General features: G+C 39.3%; 1 protein-coding gene across 2 annotated transcripts in view; it reads right to left on the bottom strand.

Moving 5' to 3' along the window:
• ARL15 (ADP ribosylation factor like GTPase 15) overlaps positions 1 to 24,577 on the bottom strand; it is a 450,742-nt gene that overhangs the window by 275,801 nt on the left and 150,364 nt on the right. For both annotated transcript variants that reach the window (XM_056112169.1, XM_056112168.1), the window contains one exon: positions 11,221 to 11,280. In XM_056112169.1, the coding sequence (XP_055968144.1) occupies positions 11,221 to 11,280 (60 nt within the window). The remainder of the gene's footprint in view (positions 1 to 11,220; positions 11,281 to 24,577) is intronic.

Here is a 24,577-nt window from a genome sequence, read left to right as displayed (position 1 = left end):
TCTGAGAGCGAGAACTAGAGAATAAGAAGTCGGGAGCTTGGTGTTATAGTCTACATCATTATCAACAATTAATATTAAGACCTTCTAATTATGTATGCAATGATTCTAATTTGTATTAATGCTAATAATGTTTTATTTCATGTGCCTTATTTACCTTCACTATTTTTATTGCTAAAACATCTACTCATTTTTTTTTTTGCCCATTTGGTGGGGAGAGGGGCTTCTTTGTACCATGCAGGGCAGTGCTCAGGGTTTACTTCTAGTTCTGTGCTCAGGCTTGACTCTACTCTGGACAGGGGTTGAGACACTTGCCTTATATGCAACTGACCATGATTTGAACCTTAGCACTGCATAGGTCATGTGAGCACCACTGGGTGTGATCCCTGAGCATAGAGCCAGAAGTAAGCCCTGAGCATCGCAATGTGTGGTCCAAACCCACTTATCCAAATAAAATAAATATTTTCCAAAGAGAAATATACATTAAATATATTCAACCTTCCATTTTTCTTTTGCCAATTACAAACTATACTGTTAAAAAAATGTACTTTCGTGGTTTTTTTCCCTCCTTACCTATTCTACATATCTCATATTGAAGTAAGAAAGTCAGAAATAATGACATATCGCGTGTTTCTATGATTACAACTAGGAATTTCATTTTCTTTAAAGTATGCTCAGGTATTTGTCTTTTTTTTTTTTTTTTGCCCTCAGCTTGCTCATTAGATCGGAATTTTTGTTTTTTCTATTTGAGGTTTTCTCTTTTTTTCTCTCTTTTTCTCTGTGTCTCTTTCCCTTTCTCCTTCTCTCTCCACTCTCTCTCGTCTTTGGCTTTTGTTTATTCTCCTTTCAGAGTTTTTCTTAGAGGGATGATAGAACTTCTGTACCTGTCCCCTATGTCTCTTACATCTTTTCTCATATTTAAAAAGTAATTCCTTTCACAAAACATTCTAAGGAAGTTCCTTAGCTCAATCTTGAATTTCACTAATTTATGTCTCATTTCTGCCAATAAAAGCTTTTTTATTTATTTATTTATTTATTTATTTATTTATTTCTGCTTTTGGGGTTACACCCAGCAATGCTCAGGGGTTACTCCTGGCTCTGCAACCCAGGAACTATTCCTGGCGGTGCTTGGGGGACCATATGGGATGCTGGGGATTGACCTTAGGTCAGCATGTGAAAGGCAAATGCCCTACCTGCTGTACTATCACTCCAGCCCATCAATGAAGGTTTTAATTTAAAATTGTGATATCAAATTTTAATTTATCAAATTTCATGCTGTGGTTCATTTTTATGAACACAGAATCTCCCTCCCTCTATCCAACTGTCTTCTTCTAAGAACTCAGAAATCTGTAAACTTTTGGATATTTTTCCTTCTGACTGTGACTGGGAGTCTTGCATTCCTGGTATTGATTTTTTCCTACACTGTAGCATGTTGTGATTCGGTGGTAATCTGTTGTCTGAGAATCTCAATTTGCCAGTCCTTTAATTTATTACTGCTTGTTTCTAGTGATTCATAGGGACAAAGTGGTTCTCCCCTTCTTCCCTTACCCTCTCTCATTGTTTGTGTGTATGTTTTCATTGTACATGCACATGTGTGTGTGCATGTATGTGCAGGTATGCACAAATGAGGGTGTGTGTGTGTGGGCTTTCTAACCCCCTGGCAATCGGCATATTACTGGGCACTGCCCTGACTCTGAGTCTAGCACCCACACTCAAGGGTTTAGTTTGTGGGTAAACACAGCTGCTATCCACTACTTAACACTTGGAGAGAAGAAAAATAAAGGCATAGATCCAATTGTAAAGCCCCAATTAATAACTCTGATAAGCCACCTGATTAATAGTTCTGATGTACTCCCCTTCTATTTCATGTTTCCATTGTCTGCACATCAAGTTTTGTCTTGCTTTCCTTTCTTTATGATTGATTTAAATCTACTTTGTTATCGTCTTTTAGTGTCTGTTTCTGACTTTGGGGGGTCATTTTGTGAGATTCTGGCAAGAAAGAGAGACAATAAAAATCAACATTTGATTTTCAATTTTAAGGACTTCATCTACTTTCAATTAAAATATGACAACTTCACATGTTAAATACTTCACATTACTATTTATTATGGTGATAAATAACAAAAAATCAAAATGATCAAGCATCTTTAATAGTACTCAGCTCCTTAAAAAAATACTCTGACCTGAAGAGATTACAAGCAACATTTTGTTGTTGTTGTTGTTGTTGTTGTTGTTTGGGGGCTACACCCTGCAATGCTCAGGGGTTACTCCTGGCTCTTTGAAATCACTCCCAGTGGTGCTCAGGCAACTATATGGGAACCAGGGATTAGATCTGGAGTAGTTGCTTCCTTACCCACAGTGCTATTTCTTCAGCCCCAAAGTAACAAATTTATGAGACTTCTAAACAAATTTAACCGATTCTACTTTGTTCTATTTCAGTCCTTTTTTTCCATAAGCACCGTAGAATCATCCTAGAATGGTAAGTGATGAATCATCACATATATAAATACCTCTAAAACAATTTATTGTCAAACTGTTGTTCCAATTATAGGAACCTTAGTAACACTATTTTTTGAGAACTTTTATCATTGTTATGATATGCCCAACATCACTCTCCCATCAGAATAGCCAAAAAAATGGGCTCAAAGGATTCCATTGTGTGTACACGCAAACACACTTGAGTATGTCAGGGCAAAGACTGCAACCTGAGGGCCTGGCATGAAGTTAGCTTTCATTAAATGTTTACTGAAATGACTTCAACAATAACAACAAGACAACATGTTGCTTTTGAAGGGCCAAACATTATTCTAGATTCTGGGGTCGGGGGCATAATATGGCAAGTTCTCTCTCTTAGTTTATGGATCAGACAAGAATAGGCCAAATTCAATGTCCCCTTGGTGACTTTTGTTCCAATTGTTCCTTTTCCTAGAATGTCTTTTTCTTGGTGATGACTCTTTTGTTCTCTTGATATGATCCTAATTGCACCCTGTACTCAGTTCTCTCTACTACTTCCCACACCAGACTGCAGTGCTTCCCAAAGTAAATAGCATGGGATCACAACTTTGTTAAGTTAGTACTCATTATTTTATATATGGATCGCATGTCTCACACATAAAAAAATCTCTGAAATCTATCCAAATTTCTGCTGCATAAAGAAACAATAAAAAAAGTCAGGGTTAAAGTAAAAAAAAAAAATAGAAAGAAAGAACAGAAAAGAAAATGATGCACAATAATCTGCCCCCAACTGTAAGAGAGCAATTTCTAATTCTTAGGGACCAAAGCAAATGAGATAATCTGAGTTTCAAGATAAAAATAACAAGAGTGGGCCAGAGAGAAAGAGAGAGAGTTCAGGGATTATGACACTTGCCTTGCATGTGGCCAACTGTCGTTCAGTCCCTGCTATAACATATGATCCCCTGAGCAGCCAGCTGTGACCCCTGAGCACAGAGCTAGGAGTAGCATAAGCACTGCCAATTTAGGTAAATAACACAAGATATGTTACACCACACAGAAGAACAGTCACTAGAATTTTCAGACGCTGGAGAGGAAAAGCAGCCTTGAAATAGCAACTGCCTTGTCCACTGTTTTGAGGCCTGTTTGAGGAAACTTGTGATGTCCTGACTTGCATGCTGTTGCTGCAATACTATGTGAAACCAAATACACAAGGAAAACTTGCTGCAGTTGTGGTGAGGCCCCTGGGAGAAACAGAAATCCCCACTCTCTGGTGAGGAATGAGAAAAGAAGCTAAGATCCAGCCTAAATGTTCAGAGAGGAAGCTGGGTAGAACTGGAGGACAGAAAAAGAACCCAATTGTCCCTAAAATGTAGCTGGGGGTAAGAGGCCGATGACATCCCGGCTGCAAAGGGAAACGGGGTATTCAGAGGCCAAGAAAGTCATTTCTAGGTGGTTTCGCATGTGACTATAGTCTTAGAAGAAGGGGATTTGTTAAGTGTTGAACTGTGACTGGGAAGACAGATTTATTTTATTTTATTTTCTTAAAATTTCCTAGGGCACGTCTCCAGAAGAAAACAAAAATTAAGGTCAGGTCTACATCAGCCAGTAACAGACTTCTGGGCCCCCAGATTCATTTATTTGGCTCTCCTGACTGCTTGGCTCAGTTTTCCCTGAGCAAGTGTAAAAAACGCTTGAACACCACCACCCCGGGATCCTGTTCAGCCAATTCAGATAGCTGTGGCCTTTTAATTCACATCCAAGTCACTTGGCGGTATACCAATATTATTTCCCCTAGTAGAGCCGAAGTCGAAGTGAGAAAGTACACAGTTTAGAGAGCCAGGAGGGAACGGGTGCTCCCATTCCAGAAAGCCCTGGTTCTTTTCCTAGCTAAGGAAACTCGACCAAGACGTGTCGACCCTGCACGGTTACCTATCATACTGAACACACAACTATAAAAGGAGAATTTGCAAAAATATCACTGTCTATTCTCAAGGCATCTCTCCTGAGGAATTTTAGGCAACTTAACTTTTCTTTTCCAGCCCAACCACTAGGGAAATAAATTGCGATGATTTATTAAAACTTATATTTTACAGATCAGAAAACAACAAGAAGTTCAAATGCAGAAGACAGAGGATCTTGAAATTTTACTCTCCTTGGTGAGGCTCCTTTATTCCTTGAAGTGTGCAGCATACATGAACACATTTACCATTGTGCAGCTGGCTGATCGGCTTACAGAAAACTCCTAGGTATTCTCTGCAATGGGCCTGCTCAGGCGCCCACTCTGTGCTCACCTGTGTCGAGGCCAGGCTTGAGGTACCTAGCCACGTTCCCATTGGGAGCCATGTTGGCAGAGGTCTAAAATGGTTTTCTACAGGCAAGCTGCCGTGCCCTGTAAAAGCAAGGATTCTACGCAACCTCACTTGTGTCATAAAACAATCTGGCCATAAAACCCACTTCAATGCACTTTATTGGCTTACATTGTCTTGATTTCTCCTGTCTCTGTGCTCTAGTCATTCTCTCAGTGCCAGTGACCACATTACACGCATAGGTATTTAGTGAGACTGTTTTTTCTTTTTTTGTTTTTTTCCAAATAGAACATGACCGTGGGATGCAGAGGGAATGATCATCATCGAGAAATTTGGGTAGGCATCAGATACTGGTCAAAGAGCCCATCTTGCCCCCAAAATAAGATTTAATGAAAGGCGACTGAAACAGAAAAGCTTTGCTTTAATGGGGGACACTGCAAGGCCAGGGCACAAACAAAGCAGACGTCAAACTAAGCAGGCAGCAATGGCCCTCTACTGCCTGCCAACAAGTCTGTCTGGTACAGTTACTGGAAAAATTAAGAAACGCAAGTAACCTGGGCAGATCAACAACCCCCAAAGACAACTCGCAGGATACAAAGAAACAGCACCTTTCACTAGGAGGAGGCGTATTCCTTCAGGCAAACAAAGAAACAGGACAGAGTCAACATCTGTTTCATATAACAGCTTGGCTGCTGAAAGAAGCAACCTTTGGAAAAAAAATGGCTTAGCTGACAATCCTCAAAAATCATTCCATCACTACTGCTGGGGATCAAGCGAAGGGGTAAACGATCCCAACTTGCACTTTCCACCCAAGCCTCACCACCTTCTGGGGAAGAAAAAAAAAAAAGCAAAGCTGCCTTTTCTTTAGAGGAGAAAATGAAAAGTGCCCCTCCCCCCAAAAAAAATCTTGATGAACTTTCCCTAAGCTTGACAGCTACCAGCAATGAAGACAAGAAGGAAGGGAGGGAGGGAGGGAGGGAGGGAGGGAGGGAGGAAGGAAGGAAGGAAGGAAGGAAGGAAGGAAGGAAGGAAGGAAATTTCCTTGCTTCTTGGATTTCCTTTACTTTCCTCAACAGCAAATGGGAAGAAGACACTGCCAGAGAGTATGGGAGGGTGAGCATCGTGGTCAGAGAGGGTGAGGCCACAATTTCACAGTCCCTGGCTAACAAATTCGAGGCACAAAGCAAGACCTGTGACAAGTTCCATCAAGGGTCCAGAATTCAGCGAAGGAAAGAGAGCTGGGATGCTGCCACCACTGTGAGGAGGGCCACTGCTCTCAACTCAAAACTCAAAAGAGAGAGGGCAAGCAGTTAAGAGACACTACAGGAGAGATGATTTCAGGAGGAATCTGCAGACAGAGGGAATGTTATAAAGTGGAAAGAGACAGAAACATTTACCATTCACTCAAATGAACAACCCCAAATATGCCAGGCAGATAACTGGACGACATCAATGAGCTCCCTTGCTGTGACTCTGCAGTTTCATCGGGTATGATTCAATGAAGACAAGGACTAGCAAGGCCATGAGAAAGAAGGGGAGGACCCCCAAAGGAAAAATTAATGACTATGGGATTTGTATTTGTTTATAGAGAATTGTGGAAAAGCTTTATGGAAAGATATTGGTGGGAGGTAAAGGGATAAGGACTAGGGGAGTAAAGGTATAATTATAATAAAATCATAATTATAATAAAAGCAGATTTTTAAGAAAATGTTAGCTATAGGCTACGCAATCACTAAGTACAAGACCTACATTAAGCCATTTAGTCCTCACAAAGATTACGGACATTGGAACTATTATGTCTACATTTTACAAGTAAGGAAATAGTCGACAGAATGGTTGGGCTTTGAAACTCGTCACAAGGAAAGAGGCACAGTCACTAAGAGGTTTGTCTTTCTGGGATCACTGCTAGGTGTCTTGCACAACATCCAGAGGAGTCCAACGAATCCAGAGCAAGTCCAGCAGCACAATTAAGTATAACCCAAAGAAAAAGGACATTGGATTCCTTATGCAAGGGAAGAAGGTCATAGGAACCAGCACTAACACACAGTCTTGTTCAAAGATATTTAAAACGAGACTTGCAGCAACAAAAGGGACTGATCTAGACACTTGTTCTAGATCTATAAGTAGGAAGACTTGGATTTAATCAAGAAGAAGGAGACATCAAGGACAGAAGAGTCTTCCTACTGCCCATTTTCTAGTGTGTGCAAGGAACCGTGCTCACAGCGCAGGGCCCAAACCAACGGCAGACTTGAGATTGCTACCTGGTGTCTAAGATGGAAACACTGATTAAACAACTGAAAGAAAATGGAAGAAGATGGTGTGTGTGGTGACAGACCAAGATAGTAGGGCAAATGGAGTTAAAACTGATTCATAAGACATCTTGAAGAAATCAGAAGAGGAACAAGTGACATTAGTCAGATCCATAACTGATTTGCACTGAATGGCCTTTAAGAGTATCAGAAAAAAAAAATGATGAGAGTGGCTGTAACAATCAGAGGCTAAGTCCTGAGCAGAGAACAAGATGTTCATGGGCTTCTGTTGTTGCTGTTTTTCAAATTTTAATTTGGGGGAAAACATCCTGCAGCGGTAGTGAGGATACTCCCTGTCAGTGTTCTGGGGATTATCACGTAGTGTGAGGGATCCAACCTTGGCTCCAACAGGTAAAGCAAGTACTCCAGGACTCAGCATTATCTCATGGGTCCAATGCGCATGCTTTAAAATCAATACAGTATTCATGAAAATAATAGCAACACCAGAAGAAAATGTGTGTGTGGTAATTAAAAGTAGCAACAGATAATATACACAGATGAGAGGCTTCACTGTACAACCCACTGGTAAGAGCAAGCGTCCACAATGAGTGCCACTTTCTTTTCCAAGCAACTCAGACCAAGGCACTGGATTTCTGTATCTGAGCTCCTGTGTCTCACTGCTGGTAAGAGGACACCAGCTACTCTCTACATACAGGACTGCAGTGATAAAATGAGGGTGTAGGGGGAGAAAAAGAAGAGGGGGGATTTAAAAGAAGAAAACACAAAGTTCCAATTTCACTGAGAAACAGGGACAATTAATACAGCTGGATGGGTATGTGTCGGGGCTGGTTGCATAATCAAAAGCAGTGAAAAACAGAATTCGCCCATCACACTGCTAGGTTTCACTGATAATGCCTACTTCCTGTCTTGCCTTACTTCGATCTTTTATTATTTTTCCTCCCCCCCCACAAGTCACTGTTTTTAGAAAAACTTGCTAATTTCGATACTACAGTGGGTAAGTTTCTATCTCTGGCAACACATAAGGTCCCTGAGCACACCAGGAATAATCCCTGAGTCCAAAACCAGGAATAAGTCCTAAGCACTGCTGGGTCTGACCCTCCCCACCAAAAAAAAAAAAAAAAAAAAAAGAAAAAGAACCAAAAAATGTATTTTCATGAATATCTCTCTCATGGGAAGCATGGGTTCCTAGAAGATATGGAATGTGTTAAAAAATATCTTTTATTTCCAACTCCTGGAATCATATTTCACACAGAATTGTGCTAGAATGACCCCATGGACGTTAGGGAAAGAATGTGGGGAAAAAATCAACGTGAATGTGAGTTATAAAATATTTTAACATGAAATACATTGCACATAGCTTTATAAAGAGAAAAGCTGATAAGAAGCCAGAAATATATATATCACATATTCTGCACAAAAATCCTATCACATATACACACACAAAACATCTATCAGTTGTAGTATTAAGATACCCTCACATGATTTTCACTTAATTCAATTCCATGGAACATTGTTATATCATTCCATCCATTTCTTCATATGCGATAATGAGTACAACTCTATGCCTCTTCCAATTCCAAAGAAGTGAGAACTTTAGCTTAAGGATAGACAATGGGTGACGGGGAGCATCTCAAAGCAGTCGAGAAAGGAGAATGCAGGGGCTGTGGTGACCCACTGCATCTACACCGCTAGGACAGAGAACTGAGCAGGCCATACTGAAGCACAGAGCTGCACCTCAGTATTCTTTATCCTGAACATTCATTTGTCACTTGGGCGGTTTTCCGTGGAGTGACAATCTAACTGAATTGAGCAAACATCTGTAAATAGCGATTAATTATCTTCATAGCATGGATCCTAAAATACTAAACTCATTCCACTCAGTCTTATCTTACCAGAGAAGCTCATCAAAAATCATGATCTTCTAGTGAAAGAAAGAAAAGAATTAGTAAATAATCAGAGGAAGACCTCTTTCCAGAACACGCCATACAAGATATAAAACGAGATGCTACTCAGAAATTTGTTTTCTCCTTGAAACCTGAAAATTGAAGTTGAGTAGAAGAGTCAGCGTTTAGGCTAGAAGTTTACTCTTCACTATCACAGACGTATCATAAGCCTGGAACTAATGTACCCCTTCCACTCCCTTGAGTTCTATCTGTTACCTATATTCCTCATCCTCATCACAGAATTGACTAGAACTAAAATATCACCAACAAGCCCCTGGAATCCCCATCTCCATTGTATTTCCACATCACCAATTGCCTGGGCTCAAATCTTTAAGCAAAATTAAAACTTGCTTGGGAACAAACTGGTTCCTGTCTTATACATCTGACATCCTCTAATTTATCTTCTATTGTTCTAAATTTCAAGGCACAGAGTCAATGGCATAGAAGCAAGTCATAAAAAAAATTCCCCGAAATATTCACCTTTTTCATTGGTCTAGAATTCTTCTCTATATATATCAATCAACAAAATATCTATAATAAAGAGTTTGTAAAGAAACCAACTTTCTTCCAACTGGAGATTATTTAATAGAATTTGTTATCTAGCTTAGCGATAAAATATTTATCAAGTACCAACCATATTTAAAACCAATAGAATTCTCTTTCTCAGTGACTCCAATATCAAGATGAAATGGGCAGAATTATTCAGCCGTCACTTGGGATTGAAAATTAGCATAAGATAATCTGCTCTACACTTAGCAGTGTTCTGTCATAAGAATGTTCCATGTGAAGTTGAGAATGTCTATTTTGTTGTAATGACAACAAAATGAGTCACTTTGAAGCAGAAGTGAATGTTTCTATGTATGTAGGCATAGTTTGGTGTATAGCATTATTAAAGTATTTAAAAGTATTTCATTTTCTATTTGTGCTTAAAAAATAACTAGAAATTATAAAAATGGTAATTTAGTTAATTAGTTATTTATAAAGTAGTTAATTTCCTAATTTAAAAATTCACAAAAAACCCCAATAGAATTCTCAAATCATATATCTTGATTTCATGGATTTTTATATATTCTTTGACTTGACATAGTTACTTAGAAGCAAACAGTCAGCAAAAAATAAAAACAAAATAAGATTATAATGCTCAAATAAAGAACAGTCTTTTAAAAAATTTGAATGAATAGTCTTACAAGTGCATTTAGGACCTCTGATTTTTGTAAGAAAAATGAGAAAATCCAGTGAAAATCAAGAAAATCAACCTAAAGGAAAAACCAAAAAATGCCAACCACAGTTGTTTTTAAATACTAATGTCATAAAAGTAAAATACAGCTGATACAACTGATGCACAAAAGTAAGCTTGTGCTGGATATAGTTCTCTAAATAAACACCTGAAAGGATTGGTCAATACACTATATAAAAAATAAGAAAGCATTAACACTATCAAAATAGCATAAAGTATGTTTCAATTTTATCTAGCTAAAAACGGGTCATAGTTAGAATGAACTTTTTTTTTAAAGGCAAGGTCAATACCACAAAGTGATTAAAGAGATAGAAGAAAACCTTCTTCTAAGTCATTAAACTCACCAATATTATACTGAACTCTAGAGCACTTACCATTTTCCTGCGCCATTAGAGAATTTAGTAGGTTCACTGAATTGACTGATTTCTTTGTTAACCTATTTACATGGGTTAAGACCCTGACTGACATAAAACACAACGCAAAAATCCCAGACAGAAAGTGTAATGAAAGACAGAGTGATGTATAGTTTGGGGTACAGCCTATCCAATAAATGTGCTTGGCCAGCAAAGAACCCATTGGGAAAGATTTATCATCGGAACAAATACATTCTAAAAAAGATCTAATACAATAAAACCTGCAATCTAACACAAACTACCTTAAAGTTCAATGTTTTGTGATATACCATTATAGACTATTTTTCTTTATATTAAAATTGTCTTGATAATTTTTCCTTCAATAATAAACTTTTCTAAGACAAAAATGAGAGCATCATGTATAAGTGATATTAGCATACCATTCTATAATTCCTACAAATGAAAAAATTTATATTACTTAGAATTAATAAAATACATATAAAGAGAATAAAGTATTTTCAAGAAATACATAATCTAGAAAAAGATAAAAATAAATAACCCAACAGAATAATAAATTGTAATGTTTTAAGTAGAACTAATATATTAGTACAAAATAATGAGAGTTAAAGCCAGTCTTTGAATAGATTTTAAATGACGTACCTCCAAGTTCTTTCACATTCAAGATGGCATTCTGGAATGGCACGGCTTTTATACTAAAGCCTACAATGAAAAATCAAAAACATAAAGGATTAGCAACTTACCTTTCAAAAGTGCACAAAAGGTTCAAATCATCTTGTAAAAATGAATTGGATATCTTTTCATAGCTCCAATTTATAATATATAGAAATCATTTCCAAGCTAAATAGTTTATACAAAATTATAGCTGTTTTCAAAATATCACCTTATTCTTTAATATCTGGTGTAACCTGGTAAATTTTATCAATTGTAAGAAAAATTTGGAAGTATAAAATTCAGAAGAATGTTAAATATACTGGACTTCTGAGTCTAATTATTGGTGAGGGATTTTTTTTTTTTTTTGGCAGGGGGAGGTAGAGAGAGGGAGGAACAGATACTGATATCCCTGGTAGTACTTGGGGATTTCTTCTGGTTGTATGCTCAGGGGACCATAGAGAGTGATGTATATTGAACTGGAATTGGTCACATACAAGGCAAATGCCTTCCCCACTATCTCTCAGGTCCCTCATTCTTAATTTCCATTTACCAACTTTTACATTAAAGAACTAAAATTAATTGGGGCCGAAGAGATACTACAGCAGGTAGGGCACTTGCCTTGCACATAACCAACCCCAGTTCAATCCCCCACGTCTTATATGGTACCCAAAGCACTACCAGGAATGACTCCTGAGTGCAAAGCCAGGATAACCCAAGTATAGCTGGGTGTGGCGTGAAACAGAACAAAACAAGAACTGAAATTGAAAGTATTTTAGAGGGGTCAGAGAGATAGTACAGTGGGAAGGGCTTTTGCCTTGCATGCAGCTGACCTGGAATCAATCCCCAGCACTCCATACGGTCCCCTGAGCCCTGCCAAGAGTGATCCCTAAGCACAGAGGCAGGAGTATGCCCTGAGCACCACTGGGTATGGTTCCCAAACAAACAAAAATAAACTTTAGAATTGTGTGGTATTTATGTCTCTGTTTTCTTTAAGTACACACACATTTTCCTTTACAATATAATCATAATTATGCCAAGGCAATCATTTTATAATGCGTGGGCAAATTATTAAAAAACATATGCAGAGCATAGTTTTATGACTATGTCTTTAAGACAACTATTATCACTGAAGTCATGGTTGACTTGAACATATCAGTTCATAGGTTTTAGCATGAAATTACATCAGAAATGAGTGTGCATATATCCACATACTGGAAAGTATATACACTAAATAATTTTTAAAGGAACCATAGGAGAACTGGAACTAATTATTATTTTAAGAAGAACTGGGGAAATACATGTTTCCATAAAAATTCCTTCATTTCATTTGGAAATGTCATCATACACAAATAAGTCTTTTGCAATCAAAACCCTTCTAATTTGTTTTTAACTATTTTTACTTTGGGGAAACACCCAGCAGTGCTCAGAGACTACTTGGGTTAGCAACTAGGAGTTATTCCAACGCAGTGTTGAGGTGTCCATTCAGTGGGATCTAACTGGGGTGTCCATAGGCAAAGCATGCAATTCTATCCCCTTAAGTCATTGCCCTGGCCCTAAAAGGATTCTAATTTTTATTTTTCACTTTTTTGTTGTTTTGTTTTATACTACACCCAGTGGTGTTCAGGGCTTACTTCAGGCTCTGCTCTTAGGAATTATACCTAAGAGTGCACAGAATCAAACCCAAGAAGGCTGCATACAAGGCAAGTACCCTATCACTGTATATTGCTTCAGCCCAGTATTTTGATTTTTTTTTCTTTCTGGGTCACATCTGGCAATGTACAGGAATTACTTCTGCCTCTGCACTCCGGAATTACTTCTGGCAGTGCTCTAGGGGACCATATGGGATGCCGGGAATCAAACCTGGGTTGGCAGCGTGTAAGGCAAATGCCCTACCCACTGTGCTATCTATCACTCCAGCCCCCAGTATTCTAATTTTTAAAAGTCAGTTCCTTCAGAAATTTCACCTAAATGATTAAGGATTATTGCCCCTGTAAGATTACAAGATAAGTAAAACATAGTCCCTCCTTCACAAAATGATAGAAAAAAATCAAAGTGAAGAAAAACACAAATAATTTTCCCTTGTTCCCTTGAAGCAGTTACAGTAAGTGCCTGGAAAGATGATACACACACACACACACACACACACACACACACACACACACAAAGTCTGATGTGGAAAGCCAGAGCAAAAGTACAGTGGGTAGGGCACTTGCCTTGCACACGGCCACCCTGGGTTTGGTCCCTGGCATTCCATATGGTCTCCCGAGCATGCCAGGAGTGATCTCTCAGAGCTGGGCCAGGAATAAGCTCTGAGCACATCCAGGTGTGCCCCCCTAATACTCCTCCCCCCACAAAAAGGGGTCTGATTTGAATAAGAATAATTTGGGGGGACCTGAATTTACTTTTGATTATTGAAAAAAATAAAATCACTGTGTTACTATATGCCCTTTTTGCTTGTTTTTGAGAAGAGGTTGGGGGTCACACCCCGTGGTGGTGTTTAGCAGCCTCAATGCAAAACGGGTCTGCCACATGCAAAGCAACTGTCTTAACCCCTGTAGTATCTCTCTATCCAGGGTGTCATTTTTAAAAAAATTCTACCCTTCTAATACTCTCCCAGTGTTGTACACTGTCCTATGATTTAAACACTTTCTATAGTTCCTTCATGTAGGGAATGGAATATCATGAAATAAGTTAAAATAAGTAGTGGTCGTGGTAATGCATCAGCATTTGTTTTCTGTCACCTATAAACATGGGCTGGAGCGATAGCACAGCGGTAGGGCATTCGCCTTACAAGCGGCCAACATGGCCGACCCGAGTTCGATTCCTCCGCCCCTCTCGGAGAGCCTGGCAAGCTACCGAGAGTATTCCATATGCCAGACACAGTAACAACAAAGTCTCCAATGGAGACGTTACTGGGCCCGCTCGAGCAAATCGACGATCAACGGGAGGGCCTTTACCTTTTACCTTTTATAAACATGGAAAACATGGTATCTAGTTCATATTTGTTGGGATAGGAGGTAAAGTACAGGGGTAAAACACTTGCCTTGCACGTAGATGTCTCTGGCTCAATACTCAGGACCTCAAATGGTCTCCCAAACTCTGCCCCGCATCACTTCTGAGCAACAAGCCAGGGGTAAGCCCTAAGCAGAGCCAGGTGTGATTCCCAAACCAATAAATAAATGTTTTTCTTAGTACCTGGTACAGATAACCATACACTATATTATTTCTGGCACTGTTTCCAATTGGTACCTTATTATTGATTATATAATCATTAAATATATATATACTGTCTGTTTAAATATATATGGATGCTTGAAAACAGATCTTTGGTGCTCATTTATTAATCTCACTTATGAGGGCTGGAGCGATAGCACAGTGGTAGGGCGTTTGCCTTGCACGCAGCCAACATGGCCGACCCGAGTTCGAATCCTCCGCCACTCTCGGAGAGCCCGGCAACCTACCGAGAGTATCTTGCCCGCACGGCAGAGTCTGGCAAGCTCCCCGTGACGTATTCAATATGCCAAACACAGTAACAACAAAGTCTCCAATGGAGACGTTACTGGGCCCGTTCGAGCAAATCGATGATCAACGGGAGGGCCTTTACTTTACTATGAGGGCAAGATACAATAGTACAGCAGGTAGAGCATTTGCTTTGCACGCAGTCGACCTAGCTTTGATACCTGGTGCCCCATAGTGTCCCCTGAGGCTGCCAGGAGTGATCCCTGAGCATAGAGCCAGGAGTAAGTCCTGAGCACCAATGGGTGTGACTCAAAACATTAAAAAAAAAAAAGAAAAGAAAAAAAGAGGTTTAAATAAATAAATAATTTTCATCATTTCATCATCCTGTTATTCGTCGATTGCCTCGAGCAGGCCCCAGTAACGTCTCTTTCATCCTAGCCCTGAGATTATATTCAAGGCTGTTTAGGAGAGTGAGACCCATCATTGTTACTGGTATTTGGCATATTTGGTATGCCACGGGGAGTTTGCCAGACTCTGCCCTGTGGGCAGGCTACATTCAATAGCCTACAAGTTTGCCCAAGGTAGGAATGAGATGATAAGATGTCATAAAAGTTGTCCTGATAAGATGTTGCACGGCCACAAATGCGGCCGCGCGGTTCCGGGAGCTGGATTTTATAGTCTCTGAGTCTTGGCCGTTGATGGGATTACACGGCGCCAGGGGGCCAGGTGGTGGGTGTGACAAGCCTACTAGAATTTGGAGGATCTTTTTAAATCATCTATTTAAAACGGTGGAGCTCATAAATGTTGTCACTGAATTAAAAGAATATTTGTTGGAATGATGAAAATGTGCACACAACTGAAATGTGCTATGCAGATGGCTAGAAATGGGGATCTCTACGAAATTTCCCCAATTTATCCTTCCGATATGGGTTTTATGCAGATTAACTCAGCCTGCACAACATTATGGCTAATGATGCATATGGCCACTGAATCTTAGTAAAATAGCAAGAGGAATGAAGAGGCAGCCCCATGCAGCTGAAATACTGGTAGGTACCTGAGTCTGAAAGAAAATCTCTCCAGGTGTCTGGCCTCTGGGAAAATAAGGAAAGTCAGTGCCAATCACAATACTCCTGCTGGCACTCAAATTTGCCTGCAGGAAACTTGGATACTTGAATGCATCTACCTCCCTCACAGGGGTGTTATATGGATTAAAAGGCAATGATTGTGAAATCCTGAAACTGAAAGCCCCATGCAAATGCAAAACAGTCTATTAATGGTTATGCTCAGTATAACTCAACTTTCCAGAAAAATGGGACAGGTCCCAACTATGAGAAAAGAAATAGTTCTGGAGCACACCAGCAACGTTTAATCTGCTTTGATTCGTAAAAGCTGACAATACACAGGCACCCAAAGGGAATATCCTTCCAGAAATTGCCTCACCCACATGCAAAATAAAACATTTGATATTTATTAATCCAAAAAGCAGATTATATCAGGTACTGTTCTTAATCCCTGCACAGTCTACAAAAATAAAAGACCACAAAAATGTCATCAAATGTTCAAGTAACCTAGCAATTAATTTACAGGCCTATAAATGCTTCTGCAAAATATTCCTATATGTTTTCTCTCCAAACAGAACACGGGTGACAAGATGCATACTACAAAGGTATATACAGCCTTCCATTTTGCTGTCTATATACTGCCTTCACAGTATAGCTGTGAAAATCAATGTCCAGAGAGTGAAACCAAGATAATCAGTTTAGAAAGAAAATGTATAAAAATTATGAAAAAGAAACTTGTTTATCTTTCTCAAGTCATTCTAAATGTTTGCAAGGATAATAAATTAGCAATTAAAACTTAAAACCACCCTTTGGGTTCACCTATAGGGCAATAAAGAAAAGAAACTTCATTTTATTCCTTTATATTGGATTGGGAAATGTGAATGGAGGAACTAATATTATATGTACTAGAGATACAAGGGTCAATAAAAGCCACCAGATAGCATGGGTTCTAGATCAAAAACATCTGGGCTTACATTCTGGCTGTTCCATTTTTTAGTTGTTTGACTTAAGATATAAAATTTCTTTTTACCTCAGTTTTCCCCCTCTGTAAATGAAAATAGACAATACTCAATACCATAAAATGCTGCCTTTGCTTTAAAAAGAAAAAGAAAACAAAAAGTCCAGAACATCAGTGGTTCACCAACTAACTACTGAATGCAATAAATTTTCTCACAGTCAAAACCATGTGTGACTTTGAGCTTTGCTCTATTATGGAAACAGTGGTTGAAAAAAAATAAGCACTCTAATAGTAGCAATAAAAAACAAACATTAATTGAGGACTTCCAGAGACCAAATATTTGGAGTATTCCTTAACACTTCCTATCCCTTTTCACCACTAAGTTCATCATTCCATCCATTAATTGATTCTCAAATACATCCATTTCTTTCCATCCTCCCTGCAGAACTCTGACCAAGTGACCATCACCACCACCAGCACTGGGATGGATGCTTTGGACAAGTCCAAAAGTACCCCAGCACTCTGCATGGACTGCGGCCTCCTCAGCCACATGCAGCATCAGCGGAAGTGATCTTCCTAAAAAGCACAGCTGTTCACATCTTGTCCCTTGCATCAAAACCTTTTGACAGCTGCTCAAACACTCAGAGCGGTTTTAACAACCTCACCAAATCCCAACAGATCTGGTTCCTCTCTACTTCTCCAGGCTTACTTTGTACCATCTTTGCCTTTATCCACATTCTTCATTTCCCATAATAAACTATGTTCCTTCCATCCTATAAGTGGTCTTTGACCCTCTGGTAAACTCTTTATTCTTACATGGTATTTGTTTGGGGAAGGCACCTCCCAAGCAGATCAATCAAAGCACTCCAGCCCCTTGAGCTGGTTCACCAGGCCTCATTCAGGAGTTGTTTTAACTTTACTTCTTTAGACAAGATTTCTCTGGTGTCCTTAAAATAGGTTGACTTTGGGGGTGCAAGAGGGAAAGGATCCATGTTCTTCCAGCACTCAAGAATTCTATAGTGTGACCTTTTTGTTTTAACTACATGTAAGCTAGTCTGCAAGGATCTGTAACAAACAAATCATGCGGTTTAATCAATATGCCAGCACCAGGCATGTATTAGGATTTCAATGGCTGTTGGAAGATGTATGCTATCATTAATACAGTCATTCAAATACATAGGAATCAGTCTAACTAAAGAGGTAAAGGACCTCTACAATGAAAACTACAAAAGGCTACTCCAAGAAATAAAAGAGGACACGAGGAAATGGAAACTATCCCCTGCTCATGGATAGGAAGAATTAACATCGTCAAAATGGCAATACTCCCAAAAGCATTATACAGATTCAATGCAATCCCTATAAGGATACCCATGAAATTCTTCAAAGAAATAGATCAAGCACTCCTGAAATTCATATGGAACAACAAACGCCCATGAATAGCTAAAGCAATTCTTGGGAAAAAGACGTGGGGAGGCATTACCCTCCCCAACCTCAAACTCTAGTACAAAGTGGTAATAATTAAAACAGCATGGTACTGAAACAAAGGCAGGGACACAGACCAATGGAACGGGTGGAATATCCACACACACAACCCCAAATGTATGAACGTCTAATCTTTGATAAGGGAGCAAGAAATGTGAAATGGAACAAGGAAAGCCTCTTCAACAAATGGTGCTGGAATAACTGGACAACCACATGCAAAAAAATGGGCTTAGAACCTTGACCTAACACCATGCACAAAAGTCAGATCAAAATGAATTAAAGATCTCAACATCAGGCCAAAATCCATAAGGTACACTGAAGATAAGGTCAGCAAAACCCTCCACGATACTGAGGCTAGCGGTATCTTCAAAGATGACACTCCACTGACCAACCAAGTGAAAACAGAGACAAACAAGTGGGACTATCTTAAATTAAGAAGCTTCTGCACCTCAAAAGATACAGTGATCAGAATACAAAGACAATCTACAGAATGGGAAAGGATATTTACCCAAAACCCAACTCCCATCTAATAAGGAGTTGATATCAAGGATATACAAAGCACTGGTTGAACTCCACAAGAAGAAAACATCTAAGCCCATCAAAAAATGGGGCAATGAAATGAACAGAAACTTTCCCAAAGAAGAAATCCAAATGGCTAAAAGGCACATGAGAAAATGCTCTACATAACTAATCATCAGGGAGATGCAGACCAAAAAAACAATGAGATATTATCTCACACTACAGAGACTGGCCCACATCCAAAAGAACAAAAGCAACCAGTGTTGGCATGGATGTGGTGAGAAAGGGGCTCTCCTTCACTGCTGGTGGGAATGTCAACTGGTTCAGCCCTTCTGAAAAGCGGTATGGACGATTCTCAAAAAATTAGAAACTGAGCTCCCATTTGACCCAGCAATACCACTCCTGGGAATATATCCCGGAGAGGCAAAAAAGTACAGTCGAAATGACATCTGCACTTGTATGTTCATTGCTGCACTATTCACAACAGTCAAAATATGGAAAAAACCCGAGTGCCCAAGAACAGATGACTGGTTAAAGAAACTTTGGTACATCTACACAATGGAGTACTATGCAGCTGTAAGAAAAGATGAAGTCATGAAATTTACATACAAGTGGTACTACATGGAAAGTATCATGCTAAGTGAAATGAGTCAGAAAGAGAGGGACAGACATAGAAAGATTATTCATCTGGGGAATATAAAGTAACAAAATAAGAGACTAACACCCAAGAATAGCCGAGATAAGTGCCAGGAGGTTCACTCCATGGTTTGGGGGCCAGCCACATGTGCTACGGGAAAAGGCAGTTCAGATAGAAAAGGGAGTACCAAATAAAGGGTGTCCTCCCAGGATGAGAGATGCATGCTGAAAGTAGACTATAGACCAAACATGATTGCCATTCAATGTCTCTTTTGCCAACCACAGCAACCAAAAGGAGAGAGAAAACAAAAGGGAAAGCCCTGCCATAGGGGTGGAGTGGGATGGGGGGATGGAGGGTGGGAGGGATACTGGGAGCATTGGAGGTGGAGAATGGGCACTGGTGGAGGGATGGGTACTCAATCATTGTATAACTGAAATCCAAGCACAAAAAATTGTAAGTCTACAACTGTACCTCATGGTGTTTCACTAATAAAAATTTTTTAAAAAAATACAGTCATTCACTGTCTAGTGACATGCGTTATGTCTTGAGGTGCCATTAGGCAATTCCACCATTATGCGAATGTAGTAACGTATCCTTATGAAAATCTAGATGGGTAGACTACCACACACCTGGGCTAGCTATAGGGACTACCATTAAAAATATAATTGTGCAGTCAATGTTTTGTCGACTGAGCTATCTTAGGGTTCTACTTCCTAATCTACCTGTTAAAACAATCCGAACGTCAATGCCAGAATTATATCCCAGAACAAAAGTGAAGTGCAGAGAAGCAAAAGCATTGAGTGCTACAATCGACATTTGAACCAGGAACTGTCCGTGCAACTCCACACTGTTCCTCCTCCAAATACAAACAACTGGATCAATTCACGGCATTTTATCCTGTTTTAAGCCTAAATACTGGTGGAGCTACTTAGGAAGCTAAATGCTCCCCATAAGTCCACTAATTTATTTTCCTTTCTATGTATAAATAATCCAACACAAAGAACCTAAACAATGTTCTCAGGTCCACACTATATTGCCTTCTTTACTAATGCAATAAAAATTACAGCATGTCTTTAGAAAGGACATTTTTATAGCCCATTAGTAACAATACCAGGAACTTGGGAGGGAAGAGAAAGAAATCCAGCTGCCTCAGCTCTGACAATATGCTCACTCTACTGCTAATTCCGAAAAATAAGTGTCCTCTGAATCTCAGTATCTTAATGATATGGCAAGAGCACTGTCTTCAGAGTTCAGGGACAGCCCTTATACTCACCAGACAAATTTTCCCCCCATTAACCATGAAATCCCTCATCCGCAAATATGAATGGACTAGATAACTTTTTAGAATTTCCTCTAATATTAGGACTCCTTATTTCATATGAATAAGGAATCGTAATATTAGGGGGGAGGGTGGAGAGCAACATCTGAGTCAGTCATTGGTGGCCTTTAGCACTTGGCCCCAGGCCTCGGGGGTAGGTCCGCCCAGGCTCCATTCAAACAATCCCATGGCTGAACCCTAAGATGCTCCGTCATTTTTTCCTGGCCTAACTGAGCTACATTAGCAAGACTGAAACCTCCCCTAAGATTTAACCCCACTAAATTTTAGTAAATATATGACTCGGTGAATCTTTGGGGAAACAGTTGTTTGTATAGACTTTCAGTTTTTGGTTTTCAGTCCCTAAATTCAACAAGACCTATGATATAAGGGATCTGGATAGAAACTTTTTATGCAGGGACAGCATTTCTGGAATTGTAACAAGCTGAGTTTGGGGAGGAGGCTAGTTTATTTTTATTTTGTGCGGAACACATGAGTACTTTAGTTGATTCTACAGTACAAGTACCTCCAAATAAATGAAACACACACACACACACACACACACACACACACACACACACACACACACATAAATACTTGGTGTTTGCTGAGATTCCTGGTTCACTCTAAAACTGACTTAAACCTAGGGCACGATTAATGATTTATACCATGGTCATTTTCTGATGTTTGGACAATGTTCTTGTGAAATTCTTCTAAATAGAATTTCATAAAAGGAAATTTAATCTACTAGAATTTATTTAAAAAACAAAAACAAAACAATCCCTCAACCCTCAGGGCCAGAGAGACTGTACAGTTGCTGGCCTTGCACACAACCAACCCAAGTACAATTCCTGGCACCACATATGGTCCCTGAGGCCCACCAGGAGGAATGTCTGGGTGAAGAGCCAGGAGTGAGTCCTGAGCACCACTGGGCTCAGAAACTAAAAAGAGGAAAAGAATCCTTATGCAGATACCAAAATTTCACTTTATTGTAATTTGTTTCTCTGGTAGAATCAACACATTTGCAGCTAATATGTAATATAAAGGTTTATTCAAATATTTAAATACTCTTAATATTTAAAGCCTTATTTAAATATACAAAATTTACATTTCTATTATATTATTATGATCCTTTTCTATTTTAACCAACAGACTCATTACATCTACTGTTGGTGGTAGCGAGCGGTGGTGGTTTTGGTTTCTAGGTCATAACCAGCTTTGCTAAAGACATCAAACTAAAGGGACCCTCATGCAGTATACGTGTGCCCTAGTCCCTTGAGCCATCTTCTTGGTCCCCCATTAGTTCACAGTTTTTCAAGGGCAAAAATAATCACTTTTAGATACTTTAAGTCTTTTTTCAATTTCAAGTGTTTGTCTTTTATCTAGGGCTATTCTCCACAAGGATTTTAATCCTTTGGCTTAAACTACATTGCAGCACTGTCCTCCCGTTGTTCATTGATTTGACAAGGGTTAAAAGGCAGTTGAAATTAATATTTTAACAAAGTTTTCATTTCCTTTCATTGTGAAAAAAAGGGCAGACATTCTTGTCTTGCTGAAATTACATGGACATACTTGGGGCACACCCAGCATTGCCCATGGTTTGATCCTGGCTCTACGCTCATGGATGACTCCTAGTGATGCTGGGGGACCATATGTGATGCCAGGGATGAAGCCAGTGTCAGCTGCATGCAAGTTACCTTAGCCCTCATACTACCTCTCTGGACCCCAAGATTTCTTACTTTGGGAGATTGTTGGGTCACATACCAATGAAGCTCTGGGCTTACTTACTCCTCGTTGTATGTTCACAGACCACTCCTGACAGTGCTGGGGGACCATCCATATTGCTGGAGTTAAAACTGAGGGCAGCCATGTGTAACTCAAGCACCTTAATACCTATACTATCTCTCTAGTCCCAATATTTCACTCTTAACTGACTTCATTTTATCAAAGCACTAGAGAAAAATAAAAGAATGAACATTTGCACATCAGTCATATAAATATAGCTTAATAATTTTTACATATTCTCATTTCTTAATTAAAAACACTGCTTTGCCTAGCTAAATTTTAAAAGCAAAGGTAAATTTTATTTTCCTCATGAAGAGGTTGTATATATTTTACAATCTATCATCATTTCACTTGAGGTACCACATTTAATTTACAAACTGCTTGCTATATATACACAATGTTTAAACTTGCTTTGGTTATATAAAATGTTGCAACAAATCACTTTGTGTTTGCAGTTTCTTAAAAACTGTGTGCTTAAAATATATCATGAGTACATTACTAGATCAAGGGATGTGAATATTTTTGAAAACCTTGACATGCACAAAACATTGCTTACCAAGAAGCAGCCCACCCATCTCAGACCACCAATAGTGCTCGTACACACCAGTGTCTCCACATTCCCATGACCACAGAGCATATTTTAGTAAGCTAAAGTGTAAAATTAACATTTTTTGCTTATCCTCTACTAAAGCAGAACTTCTGGTACAGTGGTGTCTTTTTCATTTATTTGTTTGCCATTCACTCTTCTTAACAAATGACCTTTGTGGGCTTAACATTATTAATTATATTCTAAATAATATAAAGAAATGGTTTGCGCGGTCTAAGTGGGAAAGCCATAAATTCTGATGTGAAACCAGCATTTCTAACAGCAAAATTTCTTCTTATGTTTGTATTACAAATGAGAGCTGCAAGTTAACTCTCAGTTTTTAGAGTTGAGACTCAGATCCTCTCCATCCGGAATGTTCCTTAGATCCTTGGGATTAGAGTCACCTACCTCCCATCCGTGCACAAAATGATTCCCTGACCTCCTCATTTCTCCTCCTTGTTATCTACCCTTTACTTTCTATTTTAGAAACTTGCTTCTATATTTTTTGTTCTTACACAGATGATAGCTACCAACAAAAGCAAGGGAGTAACTGAACATGTGCTGAAGCCTATCTCATATGCTGATGGCTTTGTAGATCTGCTGGTCATTGATATCATTCTGCTTCGCTCTTCTTTGCTGATTATCCTCCAACACCCCTGTCATCATCTACTTGCTTCTCTGATCACTTGCGAATACACACTTGTAACGTCACACCAACGCCACTCTCATTCCACTGTCCAAACTACCTTGAATTCAATCATATGAAAGCCCAGAGTTGTTAAGAAAAGTCTTCTCCCCACATTTTTATACACATTTTTCCTTCCTTCTTATGTAAGCCAAAGACAATCTTTCTCCCTTCTAATAACTTGTTCAGGTGACTTTTTAGGGGGAATGGTCCTCCTAGTGGTACTTGGGGTTGCTCCCAGTGATGCTCAGGAGAACATGTGGTACCAGGGACCAAACCAGAGCCTCCTGCATACAGGGCAAGTACCGTCAAAGATAAATAGCCTTTGAGCTATTTCTCCAGCCCCCTTATAATGTTTTTATATTATTTCACCCTTGCTACTTCTCACTAACTTCCTAACTGAAGTTCTGACCTCTGCTTACATATGACACTATGCATTTCCACCTGCCAATTTCCACGGAGTTTGCTCATCTATCTAAATGAATTCAATACTTGGCTAATGCACCCTACCACTATTTTACTAGATAACGCTCTCCAAACTAATTGCTATAGAAAAGGGACCGCTATGACAAAGAGAGTTGGAAATGATCACTCTGGATAAGAACTGGGTGCTGAAATAGGGAAAGGAACAAACATGATAACCTCTCAGTATCTGTACTGCAAACCATGATGTCCAAAAGGAGAGAGAGAGCAAGAGCAAGAGAGAAAGAGAGCGAGAGCGAGAGAGAGAGAGAGAGAGAAGAAAAGTGCCTGCCATAGAGACAGGCTGTGGGGAGGGTGGCGTGAGGGAAACTGAGGACACTGGTGGTGGGAAATGCACACTAGTGGAGGGATGGGTGTTGGAACACTGTATTACTG

This window comes from Sorex fumeus, unplaced genomic scaffold, assembly GCF_029834395.1.
Source record: "Sorex fumeus unplaced genomic scaffold, SorFum_2.1 ptg000015l, whole genome shotgun sequence".
Taxonomy (NCBI): Eukaryota; Metazoa; Chordata; class Mammalia; order Eulipotyphla; family Soricidae; genus Sorex; species Sorex fumeus.
Note: the sequence above shows the minus strand (reverse complement) of the source record. Positions and strands in the feature narration are given on the sequence as shown.